This window comes from Dasypus novemcinctus, chromosome 9, assembly GCF_030445035.2.
Source record: "Dasypus novemcinctus isolate mDasNov1 chromosome 9, mDasNov1.1.hap2, whole genome shotgun sequence".
Classification (NCBI taxonomy): Eukaryota; Metazoa; Chordata; class Mammalia; order Cingulata; family Dasypodidae; genus Dasypus; species Dasypus novemcinctus.
Genome location: NC_080681.1, coordinates 107,891,226 through 107,903,770, shown reverse-complemented (window position 1 = coordinate 107,903,770; position 12,545 = coordinate 107,891,226). Strand labels below are relative to the sequence as shown.

The window sequence follows — 12,545 nt, the reverse complement described above, 5'->3', positions numbered from 1 at the left end:
GAGGTCTGGCTGAGCCCACCGTCAGTGCCCGGAGCTTACAGACTCCAGCCTCCCTCAGGTGCTTCTTGCCCTGTGCCCAAGCTGTGGGAATGCTCCACCATTCTCCTCTTTCCACGCCTACCATTCCAGGGTTCCCTCCTTGAGGCAAGTGAGTGTTGAGACCCCTCCCCTAGCCCCTGCTGGGAAGAACTTGGCAGTAGGGTGGGGTCTTGGAGCTGAGCAAGCCTGATGCTTTAACTGGGCAGACCAGAGCACCAGGCCTCTCCCCGCAAGTGGGTGTACAGGTTGGGATAAGCCAAACCCCTAGCCCTGCCACATCCATACACACTGCCCAGTCGACCATGCAGAACCCTGTGCTCAGGGCCTGTGGTCATGTCACTGCCCTGTTTCTTGGTGCCTCCAGACCTCAGGCCTTCAAGGCCCTCCACGGACAAGCTGCACCTCTAGCCTCAACACTGCGTACCTGCTCACCAGTGAGACAGGGCAGCACCTGGTCTCCAGCAGCTACCTGCCCTGGTCCTTTGCTCTCCTTCTACTGAAAATGTGGCCTTTCTTCTAAGGCCCCACTTAAAAGCCACCTCCTCGGTGAAGCATTTTTCAGCCCTGCCCTTGTGCCACATGTCTCACTTCAGTTGAACTAGCCAAGGATTTTATCTCTTGACTGCCTTTGGCCTTGCTCTCTTGAGGACAAGGCTAGCTGCTGGCCCTCAGGGTCCTGGATCGTGGTCTGTCAGCACATCCCATACCCTGTAGAGCTGTGGCTTCTGAGCCTGGGCGTCCTCCAGGGCGAGGCTGAGGCGCCTCCTGCTTCAGATCGATTCATTGTCACAAATCTGTTTTGTATGTTAGGGTACATCTGAGAATTGGTGGGGAAAAAAAAAGTTCCATACTTAGGACAACCCATACCACATGATGGTAATGAAAGGTATAAGGGACTGCACCTGCCCAGCAGAACTACAAATTAGCCTTGGGAAAACAGAACATAAAAAGGTGCCATAAATATAACCAGCCGTCACTGCTTACAATATGCCAGGTCTTGATCTAAAGTATCATTTTATCTTCACAATAGCCCTCTGAGGTAGGTGCTATCATCCCCATTTTACAGCTGAAGACACAAGCCTAGAGAGGCAAAGTAATTTGCTCAAGGTCACAGAGGTAGGAAGAGGTGATTCCAGTCTGGCTCCAGATCCCCCACTTGGAGCCCCTTGGTGAGGTGACCTCACTGGAGCATAAGGAGTGGAAGTGGGAAGGGGCTGCTTCCCCAAAGGGAATGGGTGCCATTAGCCCAGAGAGGGAGAGTGGATGCTGGAGGCAAACAAAACAGGAAACACTCCTTAGACCAGTCCTACAAGGCGGCTGCTACTGTTGTCCCTGTTTTACAGAGGGAGGGAATGAGGCTTACAGAGATTGTCATTGGTCCAAGGCCACATGGGGACTAAGTGGCAGAGCCAGATTTTAAAAGACCTTTTTTGGCTTCTAGCACCCTGGCTCTTAACCGTGGGGAGTTGCTTAGAGACCAGGTGCTGAGGCAGAGAACTCAGTGGAGGAAGACTATGGGTGGTCCTGTGGGGAGGGGCAGATGAGCGGGGAGAACCTTCCAGCAGGTGGGGGTGGGGTGGGAACAAACGGACTAGGGGTGTTGAGGGGATTGGAAGTAGAGTCTGCGGCTAAAGCTCAAGGGGCATAGGAAACAAAGGGTGGTGACAGCAGATTCACAGTGAGGATCCCAAGAGTCAGGCTGAGGGGTTGGGCAGCCCAAACTGAGGATGACTGTCTTGGGAGGTGGTGAGACTTCTGTCAGTGAGTGTTTAAGGGAGGCTGGGCTGGTTTGGAGCAGATTTGTGAGTGGGCCTGTGGGTTACTTACTGGTTGTCTTTTGGTGCTTTCCAAAGCTGAAGAAGGACAAACGTGTTTTGGGAAGGGCCATCTGACAACTGTGGAGTGAAGGGCTGAGGGGGCCAATGCAAAGGCAAGGAGACCAGAGAGGAGGCTTCTGGAAGGGGCTGAGCAGGGACTGATGCCCAGGTAGTGGCAGTGGTGGGGGGAGCACAGATGGGAAAGCCCCCGGAAGGAGGCATCCAGTGACCAGCAGGAGGCCTGGGGGACAGGACAGTGGGGCTGTTTGCAGAAAGGGGGCCTCGGAAATAAGGTTTCAAGTGCGGAAGGGACCAGATGAGTTCAGGCTGAGGGGACAGCAGGAGAGATGGATGGAAACAGCAGAGTCCAGGACAGTCACAGCTATAAGAAGTTCAGAACTGGAGAGGAAGAGAAATTTAGAAACCTGAAGAGTAGACAGTGATGTTTGATGTCTTCCAGGGGGGAGGGCTGCTGAGAGGCGAGGAGGCAGCCTAGGGAAACACCCTTGGGGGGAGCCAGGACCGGATGGTGGGAAGGCTGGGGATGCTGCTGGCCACTCTCCTTCCGTTTTGGGAGGTGGGCATCACAGTAACCGCCCCCGCCGGCTGGCCCTCCAGCCCTGCATGTGCAGACACACTTGAAGATGTATTAAGGCCCTGAGGGACCTCATTAAGTTGTAGTGAAAGCCATCTGAGGAGAGATTACTGCCCCCACTTAACAGATGAAAAAGAGGCTCAGAGAAAAGATGGACTTGCAAGAAGTAAATGGGGTGGGGAGCAGATGTGGCTCAAGCAGTTGAGCACTGGCTTCTCACATACAAGGTCTGGGTTCAATCTCCGGCCCCGGTACCTTTTAAAAAAAAAAAAAAAGTAAATGGGGAAGGTTCGATCTTGGCTGGGGGGGCCACCCTCAAGTGCTCAGAGTGGCGATGCCATTCCAGAGCCAGGTCCCATGGGGGTGGGGCAGGATTTCCTTATAGTCCCCGCCTTGTCCCTCCCTCTCTTGGGGGTCTGTGAAGTACCCTCTTACCTTTGATCCAGGGCTCCAGGTGCCAGGCAGGCCGTGTGGAATGAAGTGGGGGCTCAGGGAGCTTTGGCGGGGCCTCTGGCCTCTTGTGCCATGACAGAAATGAAGATGGCCCTCGAGCTTCATGGTCCAGAAGCAAATGGACTGTAGGGCCAAACCTCCTCTGAGGGTGGAATAGAATCTGGAAGCAGAATGAGGTGCTCATAGGGGCTCCCCCTGGTAGAGGAAGGGTGTATGGGAGCCTCAGCCTTGGCACCAGGAGATCCAAGCCTCCTCCAACAGACTGAGGCAGCGGGGGGCAGAGACAGCTGCTCCATGGCTGCCAGCACCTCCGGGAGGCAAGCGCGCGACACACGGCAGGCAGCAATGGTTGTGGACATGGCCCTGGGCACTGGACTGTGTGCAGAGGGAACCCCTGGCCTGTACTAGATAGCAGCTTGGGCCATGCATTTTCATTTCCTTTTAATAGGCTCTTCACACTCAGCTACCCCCAATTTGCATGGGAGGAAATTGCAGCTCAGAGAGGTTAGGAGCCCTGGTCAGGGTCACCCAGTGGCGGGGGCTATCTTACTGCAAAGTCTGCAATCCTTCCATTACCTGGGCACTTGAAAGGGTTTCTACCTTTGCTTTCAAAGCAAGCGCCTATCAGCAACTCAGTGGGCAGGGTGGGGCTGCTACCCATTCTACAGAAGGGACAGCAGAGGCTGTCAGGGGCCAGGGCCTGCTCGAGTTACAGAGTGAGTCTGTGTTGCTAGGGCCAAACGCCAGGCCCCTGCTCTACCCACCTCGGCAGGTTGTCTCAAAGTGGAGGGTGGGGTTGCCCCCAGGGCGCCGGGAGTCCAGGCCCGGTTTTGCATCAGGCCCTGCTGAGAAGGTGTTTCCTCCTCCTCGGTGGGGCAGTTGCTCACGAGCTGGTTGAGTCAGCCTTAGTCCCCACGGCTCTTCTCCTAGTCCCTGAAACTCGGCTGCCAGGGCCACCCTATCAAGGTGTCCCGTCCCTCACACTGGACCCCTACAGGTAATACAGCTCGGGGCTCGAGGTCCCCTGTCAGTGTCCTGAGAGGCAGGCACTGCCCCCTGGAATCCTTCGCACCCTCTGGGACCTTGGGGTGGGGGAGGTGGGAGTATCTGGGACTGGAGCAGCAGGACAGATGGACAGGCTCTCAGATTGACTGGTGGGTTTGTCCCGTAGGGTTGAAACAGAGCTGAGAGGACCAGCCCTTGACCTGGTCCTTGGAGGGAGAAGGGGCTGCGGGGAGGAGGGTGCTGCGGGGATCCCTGACCACAGGTGCCGGCGGCCCAGCCCGGGCAGAAGCCGTGCAGCTCCTGCCACCTCCACATTCACACACACACCTGGCGGCCCGGCGGGCCAACACAGCACAACACACATCCAACATAGGAAGCAGCACACCGCGGTGCGCACACAGTGCACACACACCACAGAGCACACACCCACACAAAGCTGTCACCCAGAGTCTCCATGCAGCACAGGCACACACCCAGGATACAATATTCACACCAACAAATACACAGGCCCGTGGACCCTGGACACAGACATGCCTCCAAACGGAAGCCTCCGTCAGCACGCCGTGACCCAAGGTAGGAGCGCGGGCCCACGCGCAGGCCACAGGAGGCCCAAACGGTGTGTCGGTAACACCTGGCACCCTGCACACAGTGGGTGCTCAGGAAACACTGTCAGGGGGAACACGCAGGCATTCGCACAGCGGTATCTAGAGACGTGTGAGAGAGACCTGCAGGAGAGGGGCGACAGCAGGGCCAGGCCCCGGACACTGACTCAGCCCGGGAGGGGACAGAGCGCAGAAGGTGGCAGCGGCAGGCACAAGCCGGGACCTGCCTGCTGAGTCGCTCCCCACCTGGCGCCCTGGCATGGGTGTGCACTGGAGGGCAGGGAGGAGGGGAGAGACCACCCAGCGGGCTCAGGCCACCGCTCGGCTCTGCCTGGGGCCGAGCACGGGCTCCCTGCCACGTCCACGTGCCCCTCGGGACTGGGCAAATGTTTTCCTTCCGGGGTCACCATGGTACCTGAGCAGTCCCGGCAGGGACCTCAGCCAGGTCCTAGGTCAGAGGATGGAGAGACTCGTGTGGCCAGAACAGAGGGGCCCAGAGGACGTGGACAGGAGGGCAGGTGGCAGCAGGGGCGTCCTTGGGCTGCAGGCCCCAGTGAGAGTGGGTGCGGCTGTTACCTTGGGGGGCGGGGGAGGAGAGGAAGTGGGGGGTGTGGGCTGGGGAGGAGGTTGCCTCAGACAGGAAGGCCAAGTGGGCCAGGGCAGGGTGAGGTGAAGAGCGGAGGGAGGGACCCAGGTTGGGAGGTCCCCAGAGCAGGGGGCCAGTGGCTGTGTGTGTGTGCATGTGTGTCCGTGTGGGTGGGTGTACATTTCCCATGTGTGCAGGATGCTCTAGGTGCATTCTACATTTAATCACATTTTTACCAACTACCTGTTGCTTGCAAAATTTAGGGCCCCGGGAGTGATGCCCCATCCCTGCCTTCAAGGAGCTCACGACCCAGTTAGGGGCAGCGTGTATGTGCAAAAGTCTCTGTGATTTCTGTGTATCTGGGGGCACATGTTTGTCCCGGACCTTATTCTTGTACATGTGAACCTGGCGGGGTGGTTCCTCTTCTCTGTGCATACCCATGCCTGCGTGGCGACTGAGTCCATGCGTGCACGCCTCTTGGTCTCTTCCCAGGCGAGCCACGATGTGTGCCCACGGGGGCTTGTGTCTCCAGGAATCAGCATATGCATGTCATGTGCCCCGTCTCCCCGGGTCTTTGTGTGTCTCCACCTCAGGATTTCCCTGTGCACATCTTCCAATGAGTTCCTGTGTGTTCCTGTGTATGCTCCTGCATACACGAGTCCATGGGTGTATCTCACCCCACTTGACCTTGGCCTTCCTGGGGTTGTACTCGGCCCTCCACCCAGGCATATGCTGGGGGAGGTGAGGGTGGTCTGCCCCAGGATGTGCCTTGTATTTGGGCAGATCTTGACCTGACCTCTGGTCTGCCCCCAGGGAGTCACGTGTGCCCAACCAGGGCACGACCCCCAGCTGATGCCCCTCAGGGGCCACCCATCTCAAGAGGGGCTCTGGGCTCTGCCCGCCCTCCCCATGGCACATGGGCTGGAGCCTGAGGCCGACAGGCTGCTGGACCTCAGCTTCCTGACGGAGGAGGAGCAGGAGGCCATTGCCGACGTCCTGAAACGAGATGCCCACCTCCGCCAGCTGGATGAGGGCCGGGTCAGGTGAGGGAGGGCAGGCCCTAGCCAGGGTGTCGCCCTGTCAGAAGCCTGAAGAGTTCTTGACCTTGCCCTTTGGTCTGTCTGCCCTTGGCCAGCTCAGAGCGCATCACCTCCCCGGGGTGGCTGCCCCAGCTCCCTCACCAGCCTCCCTGCCTCCAGCCTTGCCCCTGCCAGTCCCCGGGGCCTGCTGCAGCTGCAGCTCCCGAGACCTGTCCCTGATGTCCCTGCTGAGGCCTCCCGTGGCTCCTCGGCACCTACAGCACCAGCGCAAGCTGCTCGGCGGGCTCCACCAGGCCCTCCCGGGTTGGTCCCTGCAGCTCCCCCACCTCATCTTCCACCAGTAGCCCCACCCCCAAAGCGCACATGCGCAAAGCACACACCACGGCCCTCGTGGGCGGCAGGGTCCCTGAACACCCCCGTCACCTCCAAGCCCATGCTGCTCCTTCCTGGAAGAGCACGGAGCAGAGGAGCATGGGAGTTATGAGCAGGGTTTGGGGACAGATAGACACTTCCAAGCTACGTAACTTACCTGACCTCCCCGAGCACCACTCTCCTCACCTGGAAAACGGGGCCAAGGAGTCCTACCTTATAGAATTAAGAGGGATCGTGCAAGTGTGACCCATAGTAACCACTAAATGAACAATAATTCTTATCCTTCTCCATCTGGAGAACTCCAATTTGTCCTTTAAGAAGCAGATCCAATGGCGCCTCCTCTGGGAAGCCTTCCTGGATTCCCACAGGCCAAGGTGACCCTTCTCACATCCACAACAGCACCTGCAAGGCTGCAGTGTACACGTCTATAAGTACTTGCCTATCTGGCCTCTCCACCAGCCTGAGCTCCTCCAGAGCAGAAATCAAGTCTGGTGTTTTGTTATGTCCCTGGAGCCAGGTTCAGGGCCTAGCACAGAGTGGGTGGCAGGAATGTTGGTTGGCTGGGTGGTGACGGCATGCCCCCACCCCTTCATCCTCCAGCAAGCTCCGGGCTTCCCTGGCAGATCCGGGGCAGCTGAAGATCCTGACAGGAGACTGGTTCCAGGAAGCACTCTCCCAGCGGCACCACCACACCCACCTGGGCTCGGACCTGGTCCGGGCTTCTATCCGCCGCAAGAAGAGCTCCAGGGGTGAGAGGAGATCCCCGGGCAAGGCAACCCTCATGCAGCCCAGGGCGCCAGGTGTCTGTGGACAGGAAGGGAGGAGTCCTGGGTTCTGGTCCTAGCGGCCCCTGGGGCACTGCCCCTCCAGGGGCAGCGGGAGGTGGGTGGGCACCTCCAAGGGCCTCTCCTGGAAGTTGCAGCCAATCTACCTGAGCCGGGGCTTCACACACCTTTACGCCTTGGCCCAGGAGACCAGGCTCTGGGCAGTGATGGGGAGGCGGAGGCTGCCGGGAGAGAGACAGAAGAGCAGGAGCTCAGGTGAGGAGGAGGTGCTGGGAGGGAAGAGGAGGTGCCTGCCGCTCACCTGGATTCCTTCCCCTGACACCCCCCCCCCTGGTTTTAGGGTCCCCAGAGACGAGGGCCCCCAAGAGAGGCTCAGTGAGGCCAAGGTGAGTGAGAATGGCTGACTGAGTTAATGAATGAGTGCAGTGCCCCTAGAGCGGGAAGCACTGCGGAAAGAGCACCCTCACCACCCACCCCGGCCCCACCCCTCCCCCACTAGGAGACCTCGTCCCAGTCAGTCAAATGGTGACGTGCACCTGGTCTCTAAGGGGACCTCTGACCTGCTATAGGGCTGAGTGAGGACTGAGGGGGCCATGTCCAGGATGCAGACACTTTCTCCACCACTGGGGCCCTGGGCGGCAGGCTGGGCAGGCCCTGAAGGGTGTGAGGTGCAAACCCACCTGCCCTGAGGGCTGGGCTCAATCCGGAGCTGGGGGGCCCTTTTGGAGCCTCTGACCCCACTGTGAACTTTGTGCTCTCCGTAGCCCCAAAGTGACCTCCACCCCTTGCTTCCTTCAGGGACCCGATCTCCCCTCACCATCTGCACCCGCAAAGGTTTCAGACCATGAGGAGGAGCCCCAGGAAGGCAAGTGGGAGGGTGTGGGGGAGGGAAAGGTCGACCCCACCCGCCTCCTGCCGGCTGGGAGGCCGGGACGTTGGGGGGGCTCGTACGGTCCCCGCAGCAAGCCCTGGGCAACACTGGGGCTTGCCTCTGCAGGTCCTGAAGGTTGTAAACCCTCCGCATTTGCTCAGGGGCGGGCAAGAAAAGAGCTGGCTCAGCAGCCTGTGCCCGCCCCAGCCCCTGACCTAGGGGGCCCGCAAGTCTACGCAGAGGAGGCGGACCCGGAGCCGGAGCCGCGGCCCTCCCCAGCCCAGGTAGGCGGGAGCGGCCCGCGGCTGCTCTCAAGACCCGGAACAGAGTCAGGCCCGGGAGTGTCCTGCCCGCGACTCTCGGAGCCCACAGGCCCGGACGCGGGCGGGGGAGGCGCGGGGAGAGAGGGACGCCCGCGTCACGTCCCGCCTCCCCGGACTGAGGCGGCGTCACCTGCCCCCTCCTCAGCCTGAGACCCTGGAGAACGGGGAGGAGGCCCCGGGGCCCGGCCCCTCCCTCGACCGCATGCTCAGCAGCAGCTCCTCGGTGTCCAGCCTCAACTCCTCCACGGTGAGATGGAGGGACCGCGAAGGCGGAGGCGGGGCGCCCCCGACCGCACACGTAGCCCCTGCCCGACCTCACCCCGGACCTGACCTTCCGGCCCCCAGACAAGTCACCCCGCCGCGCCCTTTCCCCCTTCCCCGCGCTTTCCCCCGGTCCCCCGGGCTGAACCCCCCGCGCCCCGCGCAGCCCCGACGTGAGCGCTGCACCCCGCGCTGACCTCCCCTCCGGCCCGCAGCTGAGCGGCAGCCAGATGAGCCTGTCCGGGGAGGCGGAGGCGGGCGCCGTGCAGGTGTGCGGCTCCGTGCACTTCGCGCTGCGCTACGAGCCGGGCGCCGCCGAGCTGCGCGTGCACGTGATCCAGTGCCAGGGCCTGGCCGCCGCCCGGCGCCGCCGCTCCGACCCGTGAGTGTCCGCCCCGCGCCCGGCCGCGCCGGCGGCCCGCGCTCCCCTCCGGCCGGGGCGGTGGGCGCCGGGGAGCTGCGGTCACAGGCCTGCCCCGCCCCCTCACCTTTCTTGGCCTCAGTTTCCTCATCTGCAAAATGGGGGTAACGACCGCACCTGCCTTGCTGGGAGGCCTGGCGATTCGGCGGGATCCCGAAAGCGCGCAGCACGAGGCGGGCATGCGGGAAGCTGCGTTCCGGGTGGGAAGCTGGCGGGGCCAGCAGGGCCCCTCCTGATCTCGGGTCCCCCGTACCCCACCCTAGCTATGTCAAAAGCTACCTCCTCCCGGATAAGCAGAGCAAGCGCAAGACCGCAGTGAAGAAACGCAATCTGAATCCCGTCTTCAACGAGACCCTCCGGGTGAGGCTGTGGCAACGAGGCGGGCCCCCATTAATGACTGCGGGCGGCGGGCCGCCGGGTCAGCCTTAGCATCGGCATTGTCCCAGTCCTCCCTCCTGCCAGGGGCACGGCAGGGAGGCCTTCCCGTGGGCGCGTTCTGCACCAGGTCAGCCTCGCGGTGGGTGCGCCCATAGTCCAGCTCCTCACCCCCGCCTTGATGCCCCTCGGGGCACCCCAGGGATTCCATCCTGCAGGGAGCGTGGCAGGACCCAGTGAACAAACACCCCCGCAGCTCTGAAACGGGGCAGCGGGGCTCCATCAAAGCGCACCCCCTCTCCCCAGTACTCCGTCCCGCAGGCCGAGCTCCGGGGCCGCGTGCTGAGCCTGTCTGTGTGGCACCGCGAGAGCCTGGGGCGCAACATCTTTCTGGGCGAAGTCGACGTGCCCCTGGACACGTGGAACTGGGGCTCTGAGCCCACCTGGCTCCCCCTGCAGCCCCGGGTGAGACTGCCGGGCGGGCAGCACAGGTCCCCCGCCCTGACCCCAAGTGGGGGGTTTCCCCAGCCCTCCTCACGGTCCGCCTTCAACAGAGCCTCCCCTGGGCTTCTCCACCCTGGAGCCCCATCCGAGGGCCTGGCCCGGGACTGCTCCTTCCTGCGGGCCCTGCAGATTCTTTGAGGATCCCGCCCTCCCCACCAAACCACACCCCTTTGGTGTCTGGAGACTCCACCCCTTTATGGCCCCTTTCCCCTCGGCACGGCCCCGCCCCTGACCCGCCCACCTCCCCCAGGTCCCGCCCTCCCCCGACGAGCTTCCCAGCCGCGGGCTGCTTTCTCTGTCCCTCAAGTACGTCCCAGCCAGCTCCGAGGGTAAGTGACCGCCCGCGAGAAGCCACGCTGGACGGGCCCTGGCGGGAGGAGGCCTGCTAGCCTGGAAGGGGCGACTCCGTCAATGGGGCTGGCCTGAGCGACCCTCTCTGCAGGCAAGGGACTGCCCCCGAGCGGGGAGCTGCACTTCTGGGTGAAGGATGCCCAGGACCTCGTGCCGCTGCGCTCAGGATCCCTGGACACTTACATACAATGGTGAGGGGCACCTGACCCTGCGGCTTCCCTTCCCTTGGCTGGCGGTGGAGCCCCCAGCCTCCCACAAACTCCCTGTCACCTGCTGATCCCCGGTGCTGATCCCCAGGGAGCAGGGGTAAAGGGGAGGGCTTGAGCAAGAGCCTGGGGTCTGGGCAGTTCACGACAACTTTGGAGGGCTGCGTTTCAGCATGACTGGCACCTACAGGACTTGCCCCAGAGGTAAGGCTGAGACTGGGGAGCTCGCAGAGACCCTCCAGGGAAGGCCTGGATGGCCAGGCTGTGGGACGTGGCCCTGAACTTAGGGTTTTCAAAGTAAGCTCTGGAGAACCTCCAGGGGAACCTCCAGGGGAACCTCCAGGTGCTGCTCCGCTTTCAGAAGGTGGAATGGAGGGAGACCAATCAGGTTTGGGGTTACATCCCTGATTCAGCCAGAAATACTCTTTTATTTTTTTTTAAAGATTTATTACTTTTTAAATTTATTTCTCTCCCCTCTCCCCCCCGCCCCCAGTTGTCTGCTCTCTGTGTCCATTCGCTGTGTGTTCTTCTGTGACAGCTTCTATCCTTATCAGCGGCACCAGGAATCTGTGTTTCTTTTTGTTGCGTCATCTTGCTGTGTCAGCTCTCCATGTGTGCGGCGCCATTCCTGGGCAGGCTGCACTTTCTTTAGCGCTGGGCGGCTCTCCTTACGGGCGCACTCCTTGCGCGTGGGGCTCCCCTACGCGGGGGACACCCCTGCGTGGCACGGCACTCCTTGCGCGCATCAGCACTGCGCATGGGCCAGCTGCACACGGGTCAAGGAGACCCGGGGTTTGAACCACGGACCTCCCACGCCCTACCCATTGGGTCAAGTCCGCTTCCCTGCTTTTGTTTTAGGTATTACACTTCTGAGCAAGATTTTAGTTTTTAGAAAGGGTTCCACAGTTTTAAAATGTTTGGAAACTATTTCTGGAGAGCAACAGGGAGCCAGTGAAGGTCACTGAGTCAGGGAGTAGCAGTTTTACATTTCAGAAACTTCGCTCTGGGGTCTTGTGAATAGTTGAGACTAAAGGCAGAGTATTTGGGAAGAGACGGGCGCAAAGGTCCTGGGGCAGCAAGGGTTGAAGGGCAGATCTCAGGCAGGAGCCAGAGGACATGGACATACGTGAGGGAGAATGGGTAGGACTCCATGCTTGGATTGCGCTGGGGAATGTGAGGGAGTGGCCACCTCATGCCAGCCCTCCTCCCCCACAGCTCAGTGCTGCCAGATGACAGCCGGGCCAGCCGCCAGCGGACCAGGGTGATACGCCGCAGCCTCAACCCCGTGTTCAACCACACCATGGTTTACGATGGCTTTGAGCCCACCGACCTGCGCCAGGCCTGTGCTGAGCTCTCCCTTTGGGACCACGGGGCCCTGGCCAGCCGCCAGCTGGGGGGCACACGCCTCAGCCTGGGCACCGGTAAGAGGGCCAGAGCCCTGGGGGGAGCCAGTGCCAGGAGGCCGGGGCTCATTGTGTGGCACTTCTCTGCCCTGAGTGTCGATGTCCACTGAGAACAGAGGGTGACTGGGCACAGTGCATAAGCAGGGACCACGTCGGCGTCTCCTGGTACCTGGGGTGTCTAACGTGCCTGTGCCCTCCACCCCTGGCATCCAGGCAGCAGCTATGGACTCCAAGTGCCCTGGATGGATTCCACGCCCGAGGAGAGGCGGCTGTGGCAGGCACTCCTGGAGCGGCCGTGTGAGTGGGTGGATGGCCTTCTGCCCCTCAGAACCAACCTGGTCCCCAGGACATAGCTGCCCACAAGCCCCACCAAACCCCACTCTCTGGACCCCCATCTCAGGGCCTGCCCTTGGCTAATGTCAATAAACTCTATTCTAAGGGCAAGGAGGGGCTGATGTCTGCTGGGGGTGGGAACAGCAGGAAAGAGCCAGGGAAGTGAAGAGGGCTGGGGACAAGGAACTTCAGAATCAGACATA

At 61.2% G+C, this 12,545-nt stretch overlaps 1 protein-coding gene and 1 long non-coding RNA gene across 6 annotated transcripts; one reads left to right on the top strand and one right to left on the bottom strand.

Moving 5' to 3' along the window:
• Nucleotides 1-932: 932 nt before the first annotated feature.
• Nucleotides 933-5,051, bottom strand: LOC139439698 (uncharacterized). The gene is made up of 3 exons (XR_011649714.1): nt 4,927-5,051; nt 2,887-3,064; nt 933-2,706 (listed from the first exon to the last, which is right to left on the bottom strand). It is a non-coding gene; the product is annotated as an uncharacterized lncRNA (long non-coding RNA).
• Nucleotides 3,768-12,453, top strand: SYTL1 (synaptotagmin like 1). 5 transcript variants are annotated; one of them, XM_012524165.4, is made up of 15 exons: nt 3,768-3,901; nt 5,911-6,140; nt 7,110-7,258; nt 7,480-7,549; nt 7,635-7,680; nt 8,093-8,159; nt 8,292-8,449; nt 8,634-8,735; nt 8,965-9,131; nt 9,434-9,530; nt 9,852-10,010; nt 10,300-10,378; nt 10,492-10,591; nt 11,822-12,027; nt 12,223-12,453. In XM_012524165.4, exons 2-15 carry the CDS (start codon nt 5,950-5,952, stop codon nt 12,360-12,362), a joined length of 1,731 nt encoding a protein of 576 aa, XP_012379619.1. In that variant the 5' UTR covers nt 3,768-3,901; nt 5,911-5,949; the 3' UTR covers nt 12,363-12,453. The 5 variants fall into 5 exon arrangements, with proteins under 5 accessions (XP_012379619.1, XP_012379618.1, XP_012379616.1 ...); XM_012524164.4 differs by having other exon boundaries at nt 7,432-7,549; XM_012524162.4 differs by having other exon boundaries at nt 7,426-7,549.
• Nucleotides 12,454-12,545: the final 92 nt, after the last annotated feature.

Bases quoted from the DNA above. Each gene is read 5' to 3' on its own strand.
- SYTL1 (XM_012524162.4), top strand. From the start codon at position 5,950: ATGCCCCTCAGGGGCCACCCATCTCAAGAGGGGCTCTGGGCTCTGCCC. The intron at 7,550-7,634 runs GTGAGGAGGAGG...CCCTGGTTTTAG, and splicing joins ACAGAAGAGCAGGAGCTCAG to GGTCCCCAGAGACGAGGGCC. The intron at 10,592-11,821 runs GTGAGGGGCACC...CCTCCCCCACAG, and splicing joins CTGGACACTTACATACAATG to CTCAGTGCTGCCAGATGACA.